Source organism: Esox lucius, chromosome 14 (genome assembly GCF_011004845.1).
Source record: "Esox lucius isolate fEsoLuc1 chromosome 14, fEsoLuc1.pri, whole genome shotgun sequence".
Lineage (NCBI taxonomy): Eukaryota > Metazoa > Chordata > Actinopteri > Esociformes > Esocidae > Esox > Esox lucius.
The window spans coordinates 20,091,396-20,111,392 of NC_047582.1; the positions used below are offsets into that span (position 1 = coordinate 20,091,396).

Consider the following 19,997-nt stretch of genomic DNA (forward strand, 5'->3'; position numbering starts at 1 on the left):
AGGGCCACCAGCCAGTCCACCTCTAAATCCCCGCCGCTGCATCCAGTAATACAGGAGGCCGTTGTGAACCAGGAAGTAAGTAGTCAACCGGTTTTGTTCCTCATGTGCGGTCGGTCCTCGATTACCATGACCTGGCCCGAGAGTCAGTTGTTTGAGTCAGATGTTCTTTCGGAAGGACCCTTGCCAGGTAACCTGCAGGGAAAGATCGCACTCGGGGTTAGTTGCTAAAGGCCACTCACCCTCCTGGTCTACAGGTAGGGGTTAATGTGCCCTCCTCAGATGTGGTGGGGGGTGGGACCGATGGGTTGACCATTGTGATAGTACTCTCAGTGTCTTAGTCTTGGCCTGTCAGCTCCCCAGATCGGTGGGCTCGTCCAGGGGTGTCCCTTCGCAGGACGGTGGTCCCATCTCCACGGTGCGGCAGACCTGTCAACTAGAGGGGCCCCTCTCAAAAGGACAGACTGGCCTCCTTGACCGAGATACATCAAACAAACATGGATGTCGCCACCCGATCAATTTTGGCATAGGACCACCATGGCGTGGGGGGTCCCACTCCCCGGACCTCCCAAACATGGCTTCATGGTCTTCACTATGCCTGCTTTCTCCGCCACTTGTTACAGCAAATACACAAGACTGGGAGGTACTGTAGTGCGAGTGCCTGAGGGCGTTTTATTGAAAGAAAAAAAATACAGAACTGTAACTCGCCTGCCGAAGGCATTCGACTAGAGAGAAAACAAGCAAAACATCACATTAAAACAGTCCTTTTTCTCTCCTCCTTGTGTACCTCACCATATTACCCTTGACAAGAGGCAGGTGTGGAGAGGTCGGCCCTTGTAGCTCTCTCCAATGTTACGATAGTCAGCCATGCACACCTCGGTCGGTCAGTGGTGGCGAGGCCCAAACAGGACTCCGAGGCCACAGTGTGTGTACTTAAAGGCACATTCTATATGTACTAACCTCGTCCTAGGGGAATTGCTGGCATGTAGTGCATGGCGACAGTGGACTGTTCTAGACCATAGTGATAGGGTCATCTCCATCTTCCTTAGCCACAAAATGATCATTCAGACCTAACCCTTAAACTTACCACAACCCTAACATTTAAACAATCCTAAGCCTAAACTTAACCTTCAGTTTAAACCAATATTTTTGTTTTCATGGATATAGCCATGTTTGACGTGACTGATTTTGAGAATGCCTAACTAAAATACATCAACATATGGCCATGTTGTTTTGAAGATGACAATTGATTTATAAGCATATATGAAAAACAAATTAAGATGCGTACTTGCACTTTTCCCTAACTCCCTTTGTATTGTAAATCACTTGCAATCCAGGTACTGTAATGGTTACAGTGTAGGAGGGTGGTTTCCAGCGTTGAGCAACATGGTGATGGACTGATATCAGCCAATTTATAATTATCGTATTATTAATGGGTGTTTCTCCAAGCCAACCTGCCCCTGAAGGTGACCACTTTTTCAGCATGAATTGACAGTGGGAAGTCTGACAAGACAGGTTATTGCACAGTGAATATCCATTTGAACTTGCATTTGCCTCATTTTCAGCCCTCCCTTATTTGCCTTCATTGCTCATTAAGAATTACCATTTTGCACTGTATTTGTCTTGATTCCATATCTATACATTGCACTTGTAACATACACTTTACTTACATTTTACTTAAACATTTCCCTGACCTATACATGCAAACATCTATTTTTTGTAATTGTTATTTAAGGTTCTAGACCTTTTTGCTCATGTTTACCAAGGATTGTGGAGGGCACTGTGTGTGTATGTATTGTACTGTATAATCTACACTCACCAAAAGGATTATTAGGAACACCTGTTAAATTTCTCATTAATGCCATTATCTAATCAACCAATCACATGGCAGTTGCTTCAATGCATTTAGGGGCGTGGTCCTGGTCAAGACAATCTCCTGAACACCAAACTGAATGTCAGAATGGGAAAGAAAGGTGATTTAAGCAATTTTTAGCATGGCATGGTTGTTGGTGCCAGACGGGCCGGTCTGAGTATTTCACAATCTGCTCAGTTACTGGGATTTTCACGCACAACCATTTCTAGGGTTAACAAAGAATGGTGTGAAAAGGGAAAAACATCCAGTATGCGGCAGTCCTGTGGGCGAAAATGCCTTGTTGATGCTAGAGGTCAGAGGAGAATGGGCCGACTGATTCAAGCTGATAGAAGAGCAACTTTGACTGAAATAACCACTCGTTACAACCGAGGTATGCGGCAAAGCATTTGTGAAGCCACAACACGCACAACCTTGAGGCGGATGGGCTACAACAGCAGAAGACCCCACCGGGTACCACTCATCTCCACTACAAATAGGAAAAAGAGGCTACAATTTGCACGAGCTCACCAAAATTGGACAGTTGAAGACTGGAAGAATGTTGCCTGGTCTGATGAGTCTCGATTTCTGTTGAGACATTCAGATGGTAGAGTCAGAATTTGGCGTAAACAGAATGAGAACATGGATCCATCATGCCTTGTTACCACTGTGCAGGCTGGTGGTGGTGGTGTAATGGTGTGGGGGATGTTTTCTTGGCACACTTTAGGCCCCTTAGTGCCAATTGGGCATAGTTTAAATGCCACGGCCTACCTGAGCATTGTTTCTGACCATGTACATCCCTTTATGACCACCATATACCCATCCTCTGATGTCTACTTCCAGCAGGATAATGCACCATGTCACAAAGCTCGAATCATTTCAAATTGGTTTCTTGAACATGACAATGAGTTCACTGTACTGAAATGGCCCCCACAGTCACCAGATCTCAACCCAATAGAGCATCTTTGGGATGTGGTGGAACGGGAGCTTCGTGCCCTGGATGTGCATCCCACAAATCTCCATCAACTGCAAGATGCTATCCTATCAATATGGGCCAACATTTCTAAAGAATGCTTTCAGCACCTTGTTGAATCAATGCCACGTAGAATTAAGAGAGTTCTGAAGGCAAAAGGGGGTCAAACACAATATTAGTATGGTGTTCCTAATAATCCTTTAGGTGAGTGTATATTATTTTAATGCCAATGCTGTATTACTTTAAAACATGCTATTAATGGCAGTATGTTTCGGGTCATTGTCTTGCTGTATAGTCTAATGAGTTTAGAGAAATTTGCTTGTGCTTTAGCAGACAAGATGTTTCTGTAAAATTAGTATTAGTAGTATTTCATAGTCTTTTCTTTTAGCCATCTTTTAGCCATTTATCTGCCCATCCTAATGTGACGTTTAACCTTTGTAGTCCTGCTCCTGAAGTCTTCTGCAGGTCGTTGGGGCTCACTAAATCATGCTTTCTTTTATTTTTCTTTTATTATTTTACCTGGAAAGCCAATTGAGAACTAATACACATTTACAATAACAACCTGACAAACTGGAGAGTTATTCCTTGGTGATTGCTGTACTCACCAGTGCTTTCCTTCTTTTTAATGATGTTCAGAACTGTTGTTTTTTGTAAGGTTAGGATAGATGTTTCAAATGTTTCTGCTTCATACGGGCTTCCTTGACTTTTATTGACAACTCTTTGGTGTTAGTTGACAGACACTAATAGCAGACTGCAAAAGCACAAAGCCTAGAATCAAGAGGAGTAGACATTGACAGCTCTGTTATGCCAAAGAAGAACAAACCTGACAAATCAAAGACACCTGTACAAGCCAATTGTCCCAACATTTTCAGTGTCCTGAAATAGGGGTCTATGTACAGAAAGAGTTTTATGTACTGTGAAAACAGTACATACATTTCCACAAAGAAAAGCTGGGAATCTATATTCTATCCTCATAGTGAGTGCCAAAAGAAGAAAAAATCTTCATTTTCCTACTAGTTATTGGAGCCACTGTATAAATCCTTGGGTTACCAATTGTTGTCTTTATATTTTTTATTTACTTGCAACTGCATTTTGGGATGAGCCAATAAGTAAGTTCAGTGTTAGTCAACACCTGTTGTTAACAAAGCATAGCCTCAAACATTTAATTTCTCTACATTACACACACACACACACACACACACAAGCTTACGTGACATGGCACAAACACCCTGCCGCACAGCTCTTTGTGTTGAAATTGATTCTGTTCCTGTGATGTATCATTGTTGTCACTTCTAACCAAATCACTGCTGCGCCTGAGAAGACCTTCCTAAAATCTTAAATAGCCAATAGTTGCCTTTCTTCCTGCTGTTTCTCAGCCCCATTCTAAAAAATGTCAGACCTGAAGAATACACACCACCGTGTGTGTCTTTGTATTATTTCTTATTTCTTCTTATTACATTTTTTTTTAAAGTTTCCATCATAATGTCATTTAATCCTTCCTAAGCCGAGCAGTGAATCACTGTGTGTCTCTACCTGTGTGCTCGCATGTGTCTTGTCACAATTGCGTATGTACATTCTTGACTTGTGTTAGATGGAGCCATGACAGGTCCCTGACTGTGACACAAAGGTCTACTCAGCCTATTCAGACGATCCGGCAGAAGCCTTATTATCTGTCTTCTTAACACATCACTCTAACACAGTACCTACACACTGCATTATGGGGCTTGCTAATTCTCTGCTACAGCCCTAATTCTTTCAGTCTCTGTCGGTCGCAGGCATGCATATTGAAACATCAGCAGCAGAAGTAGCGGCGCGTGGCTGGGTCTCTGCAGTTTTCTGTTAGACTAGTGCTTTATGGAAATATTGATCCCTCTCTCCAGCCGATTTGAAAGGGCACATTATGGTTATGTTTATAATGAGACACAGAGGGAAGCGGGCTGACCTCTCTGACCAGCAGGCTGCAGCCATTCATCATCACAAACACACGCTGTGGCCGTACTAGCCGGCAGCTAACACATCGCCCTCTGCTGGAAACATCCACCCACAGCATGCCCAGGTTTTCACATGCTCGCAGGCAAACACACAGAAACCTTTCCGTGCTATGTATGTGCACACGCAGATGGTCAGACACATATATATACACACACACTCACACACACACATATATATACATACACACATGGAACCCATCTAATCCTTTTGCTTTTACTCTCCATACCCTATCATACAGAATCAGTCATGTTACAGTAGATTCACATAATTGATTTGATCTGACGCACATATAGCTCCCGACTTTTGGAGTTAGAATTCTACAATGCTTAAACATAATAAGATCTCTGAGTCTAATGCAAAGCCTATTCAACTAGACTGTGCCCACTTGAGGATATAGCTTTCATCTATGGTTTTTATGTATTCGCCAATTTATCAAAAAATTGTCACCTTGTCGATTTTTGTTAACACAGAAAGGGATTAATGGTCGAATTCAAAGACTAAAAGATTTTGCCTTTTGTGTTTTTTTTTTGTTTTTTTTAAAGTTGATATAAAAATGGAGATTCAACGTACTGAAATGGCAACTACGTGAAAGGAGAGAAAACAAAAATGTATACTTATAGTAGTCGATTTCCAGACGTGGGGTGGAACATCTTTTACGTTTGATTAAGTAAGTTAAAGTCATTACAAAAATCCACAAACTGCACCTAAAACGATTAAAACAGTGTCTGATCTTAACCCTATTGTCATTTACAATGTGATATATCAGAGGTTGATGTTTATATTGGGTTGGCTGCAATTTAGCAGAAAATATTTCGGCCTGGTGTTTAATATTTTTGATGACAACAGCCATTAATATGTGCTGTTGCACGTTTTGGTTGCTGCAATGAAACAAGACCATTATCCTGAAATTGTGATGGGAGACTGCAGCAAATGTTCAGCTCCAACATCTTTAAATTGAGTCATTTAGCAGACTTATCCAGAGCAGCTTACAATTAGTGCATTCATCTTGAGATAGCTAGGTGGAAACCACATCACAGTGTTAGTAAATCCATTTATCCTTAAAGTAGTTATCAGCAAAGTTTGTGCTATTAGGAGATTTCTGGCATTGCTGATGGTTGCACAATGTAGCAATAATAAGAACACAACTTGGACAGTTTCCAACCCTACTGATTCTGCTGTGGATTGTACAATGCCTGTCTGAGTGAGCATTGACCTTAAAGATTATTCCTGACTGCATTTAAATTATATGATTATTCTGAATGAACAATTATAGTTACAGAAGCGTTTGTAATTAATACTCATTGATGTCAAGTGTAAGGCTGTATTTTCACAAGGACTTTTTGGGGTGGGGATGTTTTGTATCTATTATTACCTTAGATAGTCCCAACAAGTCTTGGTAATGTAATAATTTTCATAATTACTGTATGTTTAATGAATTACTGTTTGTAAATGTGAAATAAATTAAAAGTAACACAGTTTGTGCATTTTTACATGGTTACCTGAATGTGTGGGCATTACAAAGCTATTTTGAAGATATTGCCTGATAGTCCAGAACCCAGCCCAGTCGTTGGTCTGTTATAATCAGATTGTCTTGTGGCATCACAAAGTAGGTCAGATATTCCATCACACCTGAACAGGCTGACGTTTCTGTATTTCTTTTTTAAACTGCTATTACAAAAAAGCCATTATCATCATTTTCCCAATTGCTGAGTGTTATTTTGACCTCATCGTGTAGAAATATCATCAAACATTTTTGACTGCACTGTGCCTTTAGATAAAGAATGCCTGGGGGACAGACAGTCAGGCAGACTGATCAAAATGAAGGCTCAGCAAATCAAATAAGTTTAGGATTTTTTTATTCATTGTTTTTCTGCTTTGTTTGTGGCACAATCAGTGGTGAGCCAAGGCTTAGCCGAGGAACTCTTTCTTTGTGAAATGTGCCATGGAGGAGGAACAAAATAAATTGCTTTTTTCTCCCTTATGCTTCTGGGGGACTGTAATACCGAACTGGAATGAACTGGTATTGGGTTTTGGTTGCCCTGCATTGGATACATGTTACACCATTTAACTGAACTCGTCATTTAGGAATACTTGTCTGCTTGACATTGTTTGGCAATGCTATTTACCTTTGATCTTAGCGTCTCGGTTTATCTTATTGATGATAATTATGTTAACACATCATTAATGCCTGTTCTAAACATCCAAGCTGACCTGGCATTGACAGATGAATGAAACCTCCTTTTCCTTCCTCTCCTCTTCCCCTCTACTCCAGGCCAGAGGCAGGCTACCAGAGGGTCCTCCAAGTGGATCTGGAGGTGAACGGGCTGCTGGATCCACTGGGCAGCCGGGTGGTGACATGGCAGGTGGAGTACCCTCTCACCCGCTCCCTCACAGATGAGGTCCAGACCCTCATCCGCCTGGCACCGCAGGACCTGGGTGGCATTGTGCCACTGGCCATGGTGAGTGGAAACCCAGAAGGAGGGAGAGATGTAGAGAGGGACGGATGTAGGGAGGTAGAGAGTGAGAGGTAGAGAGAGAGAGAGAGAGAGAGAGACAGAGAGAGACAGAGGTAGAGAGAGAGAACCAGAGAATGATTTCGTATAAGCTTACTTGTGTGCGTGTGCAGCTTTACACTATGTGGTTGGCAGCACTCTGCAGGACTCCATCTCTCATCTCACCATATCTGGCACCGGCTCTACTGAGTTTTGTTGTTATCTTTCTGTGGGATTCTAACACTTGCTGTTATAGATGTAAACAAGAGGACTTTTACTAACATATCCTAATCGTTGTTTAGTGACTGAAGCTTTTAGGCCGTTTTCTAACTGTTTTACTTTAGGTGAACAAGTAGGAGTCTCATGTTGAAAGCACAGGCCTCTCTGCTATGTTTAAACAGTAAGCTTGCACTTTTTAATTGACTGTAATTTAGCTAATAGAGCTCTCAGTACTTCCCAAAATGGAGAAAGTAATTATGTTTGGACCCAGGATATTCCTTAAAAAAAACGAATGGATGCATTGGCAATCCACTGTAGACAGCAAAATCTTTTACAATAAAGAATATTTATTCATGATCAAATATTTCCAACTGTTTGGCTTTCAGTATTATCGTGGGTTGTGGATTTTCATTTTTCTCATCATGAAAATAAATATGTACGATGCAGGCAGATTTGAGTTGTAATTTTCCAAACTGCAGATTGTGGTGGGTTATGGTTATGTGAAAATCAAATGCCTTCTAAGCTGTTATTATGGTAATTGGTTAGAAAGCACATCACCCCCGCAACACTTTTTTTGTTCAGTCCACGACGGCAACAATTAGACTTTAAACCTCTGGCTGGCTTCTCTTTAACATTCAGATCTGATATTTCCACTATTTTTCAAAGACTATACTTACTACTTCTTGCAAGTCAGAAGAAATTATCATACAATTGAAGGAGAGACAGTAGAGATGGATGACTGTAAAAAAAAAAAAAAATCTGACGAAATGGAACCCATCACGATTCTGTCTTTAATGGGTGTGGTTCAGTTAGGCCTCCTGTGTGGCACACTGCACCATAGTGTGTATGTGTCATTGCATCCCTCAAACATACACTGCTAAAAGAAATGTAGGGAACACGTAATCATCACAGTATAACACTGAGTCAATTAAACTTCAGGAATATCAATCTGTCCAGTTAGGAAGCATAAGCGATTGTGAATCAATGTCACCCGTTTTCGTGTAAATAAAAGGGACCACAGGTGCACTGGAGAGGCAGAAGCAACCCCCAAAAAGGGAATGGTTTTGCAGGTTGTGGCCACAGACAGTTGCTCTCTCCTTATCCTTCTTGACTGACTGTTCTCTGGTTTTGCGTTTTGCTAGTGTCCTTGTAGCATGAGGCGGTACCTGCTGCCCATTCAGGTTGCACAGGCAGTCCCGCACCTCCAGAATGGCACATCCATATGTGCCATCACAAGAAGGTTGGCTGTGTCTCCCAGTACAGTCTCAGGAGCATGGAGGAGGTACCAGGAGACAAGCCTTTGCCTCAAGGAGAACTGGACAGGGCTGTAGATGGGCATCAACCCAGCGGCAGGACCGGTATCTGATGGCATTGACTGACCCTCAAGTTCCCCAGACATGAATGCAATTGGGAACCTCTGGGACGTTAGGTTTCGGTGCATCCAATGCCGCCAAGTAGCAGATGTTGTCGGGAGTGCATACAGGCACCTAGGGGCTATACACGTTACGGAGTCACATAGCCTATGATTTAAATTGTTTTTTTAGATTTTCAGTGTGTGTTCGAATCCAGTCCTCAATCGTTTGGTGATTTTGGTGTCCATTGACCGTTATTATGCCAATTTGTTCTCATTGAATTACACAGTATACAGTAAAGATTTTTTTCTTTAATATATTTCATTCATTGAGACCCGATGTGTGATTTAAGTGTTCCCTTTTTTTGAGCAGTGTATGTTGGCCCAACCACATTGCACTCTAGCTTTTCCCTCCACTTCATTGCTAGGCGAGCAATGTCCTCTGTTCTGCTCACCCAGGCTCAAAATAGGACATATGACCTTATCTTCAACTCTCCAGAATCTGTTGGGTTTACAGTCTGGAAATGTGGGGGGGATAAGGGCTAACGTTGAATTTCAAAAATGTTGTGCCAACACCCAGAGTAGACACAAAGATATGGCCATTTTAAGTCTTCTCACACACACACTAACACATACAGTATCTCATAAAAGTGAGTACACCCCTCACATTTTTGTACGTTTTTGATAATATCTTTTCTTGTGACAACACTGAAGTACTTTGCTACAATGTAAAGTAGTGAGTGTACAGCTTGTATAACAGTGTAACTTTGCTGTCCCCTCAAAATAACACAACACGCAGGCATTAATGTCTAAACCGCTGGCAATAAAAGTGAGTACACCCCTAAGTGAAAATGTCCAAATTGGGCCCAATGTGTGAATATTTTGTGTGGCCACCATTATTTTCCAGCACTGCCTTAACCCTCTTGGGCATGGAGTTCACCAGAGCTTCACAGGTTGCCACTGGAGTCCTCTTCCATTCCTCCATGACAACATCACGGAGCTGGTGGATGGTAGAGATCTTGCTCTCCTCCACCTACTGTTTGAGGATGCCCCACATATTCTGGTCTGGAGACGTGCTTGGCCAGTCCATCACCTTTACCCTCAGCTTGTTTTGCAAGGCAGTGGTCGTCTTTGAGGTGTGTTTGTGGTCGTCATCATGTTGGAATACTGCCCTGCTGCCTAGTCTCCGAAGTGAGGGGATCATGCCCTGCTTCAGTATGTCACACTACATGTTGACATTCATGGTTCCTTCAATGAACTGTAGCTCCCCAGTTCCGGCAGCACTCATGCAGCCCCAGACCATGACAGTCCCACCACCATGCTTGACTGTAGGCAAGACACACTTGTCTATGTACTCCTCACCTGGTTGCCGCCACACATGATTGACACCATCTGAACCAAATACGTTGATCTCAGACCACAGGACGTTCCAGTAATTCATGTCCTTAGTCTGCTTGGCTTCAGCATACTGTTTGCAGGCTTTCTTGTGCATCATCTTTAGAAGAGGCTTCCTTCTGGGACGACAGCCATGCAGATCAATTTGATGCAGTGTGCGGCGTATGTTCTGAGCACTGACAGGCTGAACCCCCGCCCATTCAACCTCTGCTGCACTCATACGTCTATTTCCAAAAGACAACCTCTGGATATGATGCTGAGCATGTGCACTCAACTTCTTTGGTCGACCATAGCGAGGCCTGTTCTGAGTGGAACCTGTCTTGTTAAACCGCTGTTTGGTCTTGGCCACCGTGCTGCAGCTCAGTTTCAGGGTCTTGGCAATCTTCTTATTATTTATGCCATCTTTATGTATAGCAACAATTCTTTTTTTCAGATCCTCAGAGAGTTCTTTGCCATGACGTACCATGTTGAACTTCCAGTGACCAGTATGAGGGAATGTGAGAGCGATAACACCAAATATAACACACCTGCTCCCCATTCTCACCAGAGACCTTGTAACACTAAAAGAGTCACATGACACCGGGGAGGGGAAATGGCTAATTGGGCCCAATTTGGACTTTTCCACTTAGGGGTTTACCCACTTTGGTTGCCAGCGGTTTACACATTAATGGCTGTGTGTTGAGTTATTTTGAGGGGACTGCACATTTACACTGTTATACAAGCTGTACACTCACTACTTTACATTGTAACAAAGTGTCATTTCTACAGTGTTGAAAATATATAATCAAATATTTGCAAAAATGTGAGGGGTGTACTCACTTTTGTGAGATACTGTACATGCTAAGTAAGCTTTCCTCTAGTTGTCAGCATGAGCATGGTCCAAACATTAATTAGTTTGACTTATTCCTTAGGTCTCTTAGGTGGACGTGCGAATGAGGTGGATATTATATTGTACAGCAGGAGATAGAAGATAAAGGGAAAACATCAGGACAATTAAAGACACCGACTGGGAAAACAATGAAAACGACTGGAATTTACTCTGTTTGCCTCGATGGAAGTGTTTCACACTGTGTCTCCATTGGTGATTTGAAGGCTAATGACCATGTTTTGACGATGAGGACAAACGTACACTCATCCCAATGTCAAAGCCATGTCTCCTAAAGACAATGAGTGATGACAGGAGATGAGTCGAAAGAAAAAGCTGTCTTGTATCAGTGATTTATACAAACAGCAATCACAATATCACACCAGCCAGAGATTGTGGCAACCCATCATTCATTCATGTTTTCTTTCAGTCAGGAACTGTGTTTAGGTAATGACACAGCAGTCAGTCTGTAGTAATACAAGCCTAGCTAGCTTTCAGATTGGTGCTGTCTGTGGGCAAGTATCCTCTAAGAAGCATTTAATGGGAGGACATAGCGGCCCTTCAGTGGTAATACTAGCTAGCACACTGCAGTGGGGCCATTCCCTGGAGGGCAAAGCCAGGCACGCCCTCCCGATCTGAAAGCTTTGTGTCATCCCCTACCATAAAACTATGGTTGTTTATGTGTATGGGATGTCAGATTTATTTTATTATAACAATAGGACAAGTAGCATGTTTTAACAGGGCTCTGAAGTAGTAATTGTGACCCCCCCCCCCCCCCCCCCCCCATTGATATACATTGACCCTTCAGGGATGTCATCCTGGAGCATGGCTTGATTGGGGCGATCCGCTAACATGCTAAGTAAGCTATACTCTAGTCGTCAACATGGGCATGTAATACTACTCATGGCTTAATGAAGTCCTCTTGTGGATATGTTAAATTTTAATTCAATGCTCCATCTTTCTGGTGTCTGTGTCGACAGCACTAATTTTCTCTCTCTGGCTCACCCTCCCTCTATTTGAAAATAAATTATGTCCTTGCCGTTTCACAAAACTCGGAAGTCGCTGTTCAAAAAATAAAAATCAAACAAAGTAGCGAGGGAAAAGTCAGCTCCCCTCAAACACTCCAGATTCTGGTGCGGATTTCCTTTGTTTCTACTAAGAGGGCTTAACTTCTTGTTCTCCTTTTCCCCTTCTTTTTCCTCCTTGCTCCCATTCAATCTATCCCTCCCTCTTTCTTCATCTCTCCCCCTGCACTCCCCCAACTCTGAGTCTTCCCCTAAATAGCATCTGTTCCAAGCTTAATTTGCAAGAATAGCCGTTTAGGTCTGCCTTTGTGTTCATGTGGCTTGTGTGTTGGTTTTCATGCTTGTGTTCTCTAGCAGTATTCCTCCTCATACTGTCAGACTGTTGCCCCTGCAGCAGCTCAGAGAACAGGGCAGGGTCTAACTTCAGCACACTGACGGTCCCCAGCTCATTTTAATCAAAAGGCCTGCAGAACTGCTGAGGGTCCTCTGCCAATAAACAGATGCCCATTTTACCATATTGACTTTGGCATTTGTTCCAAACAGAAATCCTTGAGAAAAAAATAGCATTGCTTTAATATTTACTACCTAACAGGAATTAGAGCCCCTTGACTAGTGGGGAGCAAATATACAATAACCAAAAGCCAACAGATTATCAAGCCGACAACTTGTGTAATAATCAATATTTAATTAATGAGAAGGGTATAAATCACAGTGGATCCTGATTAAATAATCAATACTGGTATGTATTACTTCTACAGATCGCAGAATGTCCCCAAAAGAAATGTGCTAATACCCAGGCATGAGGCATCAACAACTACAACCTCTACTTTGCAGCAGCAAATTGTAGAATGAGTCAAAGTATAATATACTTGGCTGTTTTGTCATGTTAGCCATGTAAGATTCTTTTTTTTTTAAATTTTCTTTGGGACAGGACTATTGTGAAAGATGGCTGAGAGTTTTTTTTTCCTGAAAGACCAGTTGGGTTTAAGCCCATGCAGCCGTGGTACATGTGGGACATCCAGGCAGAGATGCATGTCATCCACATAGCAGGGATATGAAAATGAATTTAAAAGTCAAAGTATTTCATTTATCAAATGCACCGAATAGCATTGTGTCATTCTGAACATTGAAGTTCTTGTGACATGGCACGCGACATCTACGTAGTAGGCATAAAAAAATATACATAGAGACTAGCGTTTAATATTATAATGATTCTCCTGTTTGCAGGTCAGGACTTGGCTTTGCGCACCACCTACACTCAATTTCTGACACCTAGGAATAGAATGTGAAAGTGTATCCTGGATATAGTCCCTGTGTGCTAACTCTAACGTGCTGATACATAACATAGATAATTACATGGTTGAGAATCCTCTAAACTTCAGTGGAGTTCAGTCTGAATTTAGTGTTTTAACTAGTTACTATTTCCTTCCTGTGATCTGTTGAAGATGACTGACATTTTCCTATGACTGATGTCATTGGTGAAATGCAATTTTCCTGCTTCCTCCTTGGCTGCCAACTTGTTCTTGTCATTCCATTTATCAGCCAATCAGTGGATTTCCAGACTCCTGCTCCACTCCATACATTGCTGTGCCTGATACATTATGAACTGGGCACGCAGCCCCAATCCCTGGCCATAACCATTGAAAGATAACGTTCTCAAGAGTGTTTTGCACTTACTGGTTGGAAACACTGTTTATTTTTTCTGTGGAAAATATGTGTGTGAAGACAAATACAACAAATATGTCCCTCTCTCGTCAGCTTTCATTTATTGGCAGAGTGTAGGTGTGTGAACATATAGGGGATAGTTATGATTTTCTGTTTAACTTCTTGTTCTCCTTATAATGTATGGAGAACGGAAGAGTCAAGATTTCATTACTGTTATATAACCAGAGTGAATTTTGAATGTTGAATCAGTGACCGGAATTATACAGAGTTGTCTGCTGATAAACATGTGGATTATTATGGTACCTCTGGGAAGTACCATTACTTTTTTATGCCATCCTTCTCAATAGTACTGAAGCCCTGAACCATAAGTTGAATTTAAAAAAAAACTATTAGGAAAGACATATGTTTATAACGACATACAAAAAAATATTATATTGGTTTAAGATTTATATTCATCTCAAGAGAATGTAAATGTGTCTGCCATTATTTTTGCTGTCTTGTGATATCACAGGAGTTGTCTCTCCAGTGTTATACGTCCCTTAAAGGGAAGCTATACAGTACATCGAGCTGTACATCCCCTAGGGGAAGATAGTTTGTAAAACCGTAGCATCCATTTGGCTGTCATGTGTTATATGGTAGCCTATAACTGAGTTGTTGTAGGCTAACCCTTTAGGTTCAACTGGAATGGAGAACTCTAATCAGAGCTTATCTAACGAGATAACAACAAACTTTTCTCACCTCACTGTTCGGGGCTTCTGTACAATAGGCTCCTCAAGAGAAGCAAAAACTGTGTCATCGAAGCACGTACTGACACAGTACTGTTCCATAACACAGGGTTTTTGCTGGATCAAAAAGTGGCTTTGGTGTTGGGCGTGGCCCAGGGTGTGTCGGGGGCGTGGCTAGGCGCACCAGGGCCCTCGTATCAATCTTACGTACGTTTCTAACACTAAGCGATGTGCTGCACTCCTAACCAGTATATAGTGCACTCCTAATCATATATATAGTCTAACTACTAAGGCAAACTTGGTAAGACCACTACTTGCCTCTTCCATGGATATAATCCTGTTAGGAGTAGTTGTTAGTGTGCCTGAGTGTGGAACATAAGGTTGCTGGTTCGAAACACCACCTTGCTGAAAAATATGTATAAATATATTTAAGCAGCGAATTTCAAACATTTTGACATATATTTTTCCAAATGTGTTCGGAAATATATTTAAAATACATGTATTTTCCGTATGGGATCACTGGCGTCATTGGGGAGATCTGAGTGGAAAAAGTCCTAGATGGGGACACTGACATGTTGCTGTGGGAGGGTTACAGTTAGTGATCATTTGCCATTAGGTTAATAATAACATTCCAATGTCACGTTCAAGAAGCATGTCAATACAGACAAAATCAAAGTGAATTGGTCAAGGACTATTGGCTGTATGATTCGATTGGTGGTGAATAAGCGTACCTATTATGTTCTATTCATTTTCATTCAGTCAGAATTTTGAATAAGTCACTTCTGAAATGTACTGTCAATTTTGACAAATTACGAATTGTCTGCCAACATGTGTGATAAAACTGTAGCTCATTCAAAAACACAAAGAACTTCTGGGTCATAAAAGTGAGCATCTTTAAATTAGTCTATGGTAAAATATGCAATGTTGAATGTGTTGCGTTACGCATATTCACATGGGGCTATTGTTTGTCTTGTTTTCAAACACTATGGATATGCCCACTGAAAAGGCCATGTTTTACAACTTATTAGTTCTAATAGTTTTTAGATCAGCTAGCCTACAGGATGTAGGGTTTTGACGCTTGCTACATCCATATCCTATAAGCCTACGATATTGCAGGAAACAGTTTGTGCATTCCTGTAGGCTATTCATATTTCTATTGAAAAGATCTTTCCCATGTGTTTCAGTTGACATTCCTCTACCAGCTTTTGCAAAATAGCATGGAATTTCTTCAATTCACCGCTAGGCTGTGCATATGCATGGGTTGAAATTTGCATAGAGATGCGCACACTTTCCCATCAAGTTTAAAATTGATAAATTCTAACTTTTGCATCAAAACTCATCATTGTGTCAAAAATAATTTACATTTATGTTATTCCAGATCAAAACCACTCACCCTATGTTTTCCTTCAGCTTGGTTAAAAGAAGGGCGTAAAGAAGTTACTAATAGGAAAACTAGTTATAGATTACCTGTAGTGTAATGTGAATATATTGAACAAATACCTTATGTATTAAAGGGTTTATAACTACCTACACTGATATTAAGAATGCATACTGTATATGCTCATTAGTCAGGAATTTGTTCCTATAATCCCTAAAGCAAAAACTTCTCTCTGTTGGTTCAGTCACTGTCTCACTACTTTCTGGGCCACAGTCTTCCAACCCCTGCCGTTACTCCTCCAGCACCTCCACCCTAGCTTCAGTCACTGCCTCACTAGTTACAATGCATTTTTCAAAACTAAAAACGTACTTGAGTTGTATAAGCAGTTACGTTTTTTTTTTTATTAAAGAGATATTACTTTATATTCCATTTTTGTCAGTGAAATAATTAGACTTTGTGGTCACCTTGCTGTCATAGTTTTCATTCAGGGCTTATTCTTTTCATCTAGCTACCTGTGTAATTATTCACAAAACTAAGCATTACTATAGATAACGTTTAAACGTATAGACAATGTAGCTAATTATAGACATGGGAAAATAATTCAGTCTGGGAGATTTCTCTCGCCTCAAATATCTTAATTGTTTCACCGTCCCTATAGAAACAATGATCTAACTACCGCTCTAGCTAGATCCATCGAGTTCGTTAAGACTAGATTGGCTATCGAACAGCCAGCTTCACTCCTTATAACCATATTCCTTTAAAAATGAATGAAAATGTTCTTATCAAAGTAATGGGTGGATTTCAATGTATTTTCATAATTTTCTTCTTGGGAGGGCTGAAAAAACGTTAGTTACCGGGAATGTAACTCCGGTTATATGAGTGGAGCAGAGCCCCCTAGAGGGGCTTTAGCTCCTAGTGGTTTACCTTGGCAGCAGCATCGAGAACCGAATGAACAAGGGATGACGGAGACACGTCCAGTAAATAGAAATGCACGAACGCCGAAGGCGACAACCACGACGCCGCAGTGCAAATGTCATCCACCCTGAACCCGTGGAGAAGGGCAGAGGAGGCAGCAATACCCCGCGTGGAGTGTGCTTGGAGACCCTCCGGAACAACAGAACTAGACCCGTTGGCCAAAGTGAGGCAGTCACAAAGCAAGTGGGAGAGACGCTGCTTAGAAAGCCAACCGGGAATCCGAAAAGCAAAGGGCGAGAGTGCGTACCGGGCACAGACAGTGGAGCCTCTCGTCCTCCTCACGGACGTGCGGAGGAGGGAAGAAGGCCTGTAAATCAATAGTCCTCGACCGAAAAGAGCTGGTGATAACCTTGGGCACTTAGGGTGGATTAGGTCTCAGCGTAGCACAACCTAAGTCCTCTCTGATAGCAGGCAGCCCGGGCTTGGGACAGTGCATCATGATTGAGCGGAACCGAGCAGTCTGCCAGCAACTGGATCATCTCCGGATACCAGATAGCGGCAGGGCAATCTAGTGCCACCAGGATGACCCGAAGCCCTTCCGTCTTGATCCGAACCTGCAGACAAGCTATGCAGCGCTGTTGGATAAACGCGTAAAAGAGGCCCTGAGGCCAGGGGTGGTGCGCGAACAGGCGACACTGTGTGTTCTGTCTTGACACGAATAGGTCCAACCGGGCTTCCCCAAACCTCTGCCAGATGAGGGAGACGATGTCTGGTTGGAGACGCCACTCGTCATGATGAAGTCCACCCCAAGACATCATGTCCGTGCCCACATTCAGACGGCCCGGAATGATCCCCCTTGGCCAATTGATGTAAGCGACCGTAGACAGGTTGTCCAAGCGAATCAGGACATTGCGGCCCTTGACTAGGTCCTAGAAGTGCACCAGCACCAATAAGACCATATCCAGTTCCAGCAGGTTGATGTTTGCGACACGCCCCCAACAGCCTGACCCCGGCACACACCGCCCCACCCGTGAAGAGAGGCGTCTGTGAAAACCTGAATGCACTCTGACACCCTGCCCAGTGGAGCGCCCTGAGAGAGCACCAAGAGGTCCCTCCAATGGTCCAGGTCTCCTTGCAAGTGAGCTGGCAGAGACAAAGTCCGGCTTGGATGACGTACTGGGTCGAACCACTGGCGAGCGAACTAGGCCTGTAGGCTGCGCACGAGCAGTAGGCCCAGGGGGACATGACGGCCCGAACCGGGCGCCTGCAGGGCGGCCGGCACAGGTTGAGGGCAGAGAGCAGATTGAGAGCCCGCGTATCTGAAATGCGTGCTGTCATCGTGCGTGTGTCCATGACCAGACCCAGGTAAGAAACCTGCTAGGGAGGCCTCGGCACGCTCTTCTTCACAGCGAGACCTAATCGCCTGAGAAGGGACACCACTCGGACAGTGTGTATCCTGGCCAATTCCAGGGATGATGCTAGAATCTGGAGGTTGTCCAGATAGTCTAAAATCTTGATGCCTTCCCTGCGTAGGGACTCTAGCGCCGCCTACAGACATTTGGAGAAGGTGCGTGGGATTAGAGCGTAGCCAAACGGAATCCTTGTATACTCGTATACCCTGAAAGGCAAACCGGAAAAACTTGATGTGTCTGTGAACGATTGGGACATGGAAGTAAGCATCCTTGATGTCTATGCTCAAGCAGAAATCTCCCAGCAGGAAGGCTTCTAGCAGACAACTGGTGGTGAGCATACGGAACGGTCATTTGGCTATGTGCGCATTCAGATTGCGCAAATCCAAGATCGGCCTCACTCCTCCCTCCCGGGGGGTGGAGCTGAGCCAAGCTGAACCAGATAACCCAGTCTGATTTTTCGATCCAGCCAAGCTAACATAGTACAGTGATGATGCCACTCCCAATAATGCTCTGAGACAGGAAGACTGCACACGCGGACATTGCACCCTGAGTGGGTATGCGTTGCTAAGGAGACGCCGAAGGAACAGGTAGGGAAATGGAGGTGAGAGCCGGCGACGTTACATGGCGTTTGATCTCATCATAGCGAGCAGGGTGAGAAGCCACCATGTTTTGGGCGGCCTGCCCAAGGGTTTTTATAGCTGAAAAACCACGCACACAGTACTATACATTCAACCAGAGCCGCGGTCAAATGTGTGGCGAGCTGGCATTTGCCCCAGTAATTTTCAAAGTGGTGTGGTGCCGCCCCACCACTTTCAACGCAGTGGAGTATCGAAGGCATACAACCTATCTGCTATTAAAAATGTTTAAGAAAATTAATTGCAATTGAACAAGTTGTGGCTAATGAATTCTAGTGCCAACAAAACTGTCTTAAGCAGGCAGCCATCGTGAAAAACCGTCATGATGACACCTAGCCATAGTAACTAGTAGGAAAGAGTAAGAGTGCAATACATAGTGACATGATTCAATAGACTGATGTATGGAATGGGAATACAAATTAATAAACACCCCTTTGAAGTGAACTGTTGATCAATTTAATAATTGGATATACATTTTATGCCTTGTCCATCTGGATAAGTGTCTACTGAGTTACTCAAATGTATGTGAATGTTTACAATTGTCTTTCATCAACTAAGCATATATGTAGGATAATGTGGGTTAAAGGGAAATGTTTGAACAAAATTATTATTAATTGATAATGTGGGTTGATAATGTTTGAACAAAAGGTTGAAAGTATCTTACTGCAATTACATGGGAGAGGTTATCTGTAAATAGACCAAAGGTACCAGTTAAAGGTTTGGACACCGCTACTCATTCCAGGGTATTTCTTTAGTTACTATTTTTCACATTACACAATAATTGTGAAAACATAACTACAAAACTGGAATCCATGTCAATTAACAGAAAGTTAATTTGTGGAATTTCCTTCCTTAATGTGTTTGAGCCAATCAGTTGTGTTGTGGCAAGTTTGGGTTGGTATACAGAAAACCATCATCATGTCTGTGCTGTAGTAGTCCATATTATGGCAAGAACAGCTCAAAGGAAAAGCAGCCAACTAGTGCTCAGCATGTGGGAACTTCTCCAAGACTCCAAAAACATTCCAGGTAACTAACTCATAAAGCCAGTTGAGAGAATGCCAAGACTTGTGCAAAGCTGTCAAAGGGTGGCTGTCAAAGGGTGGCTTCTT

General features: G+C 42.7%; 1 protein-coding gene across 1 annotated transcript in view; it reads left to right on the forward strand.

The window, feature by feature from the left end:
- si:dkey-112m2.1 (transmembrane protein 132C) overlaps window positions 1–19,997 on the forward strand; it is a 187,084-nt gene that overhangs the window by 134,097 nt on the left and 32,990 nt on the right. Inside the window, exon 4 of the mRNA XM_020053152.3 lies at window positions 7,084–7,270. Coding sequence (XP_019908711.2) covers window positions 7,084–7,270 — 187 coding nt within the window. The remainder of the gene's footprint in view (window positions 1–7,083; window positions 7,271–19,997) is intronic.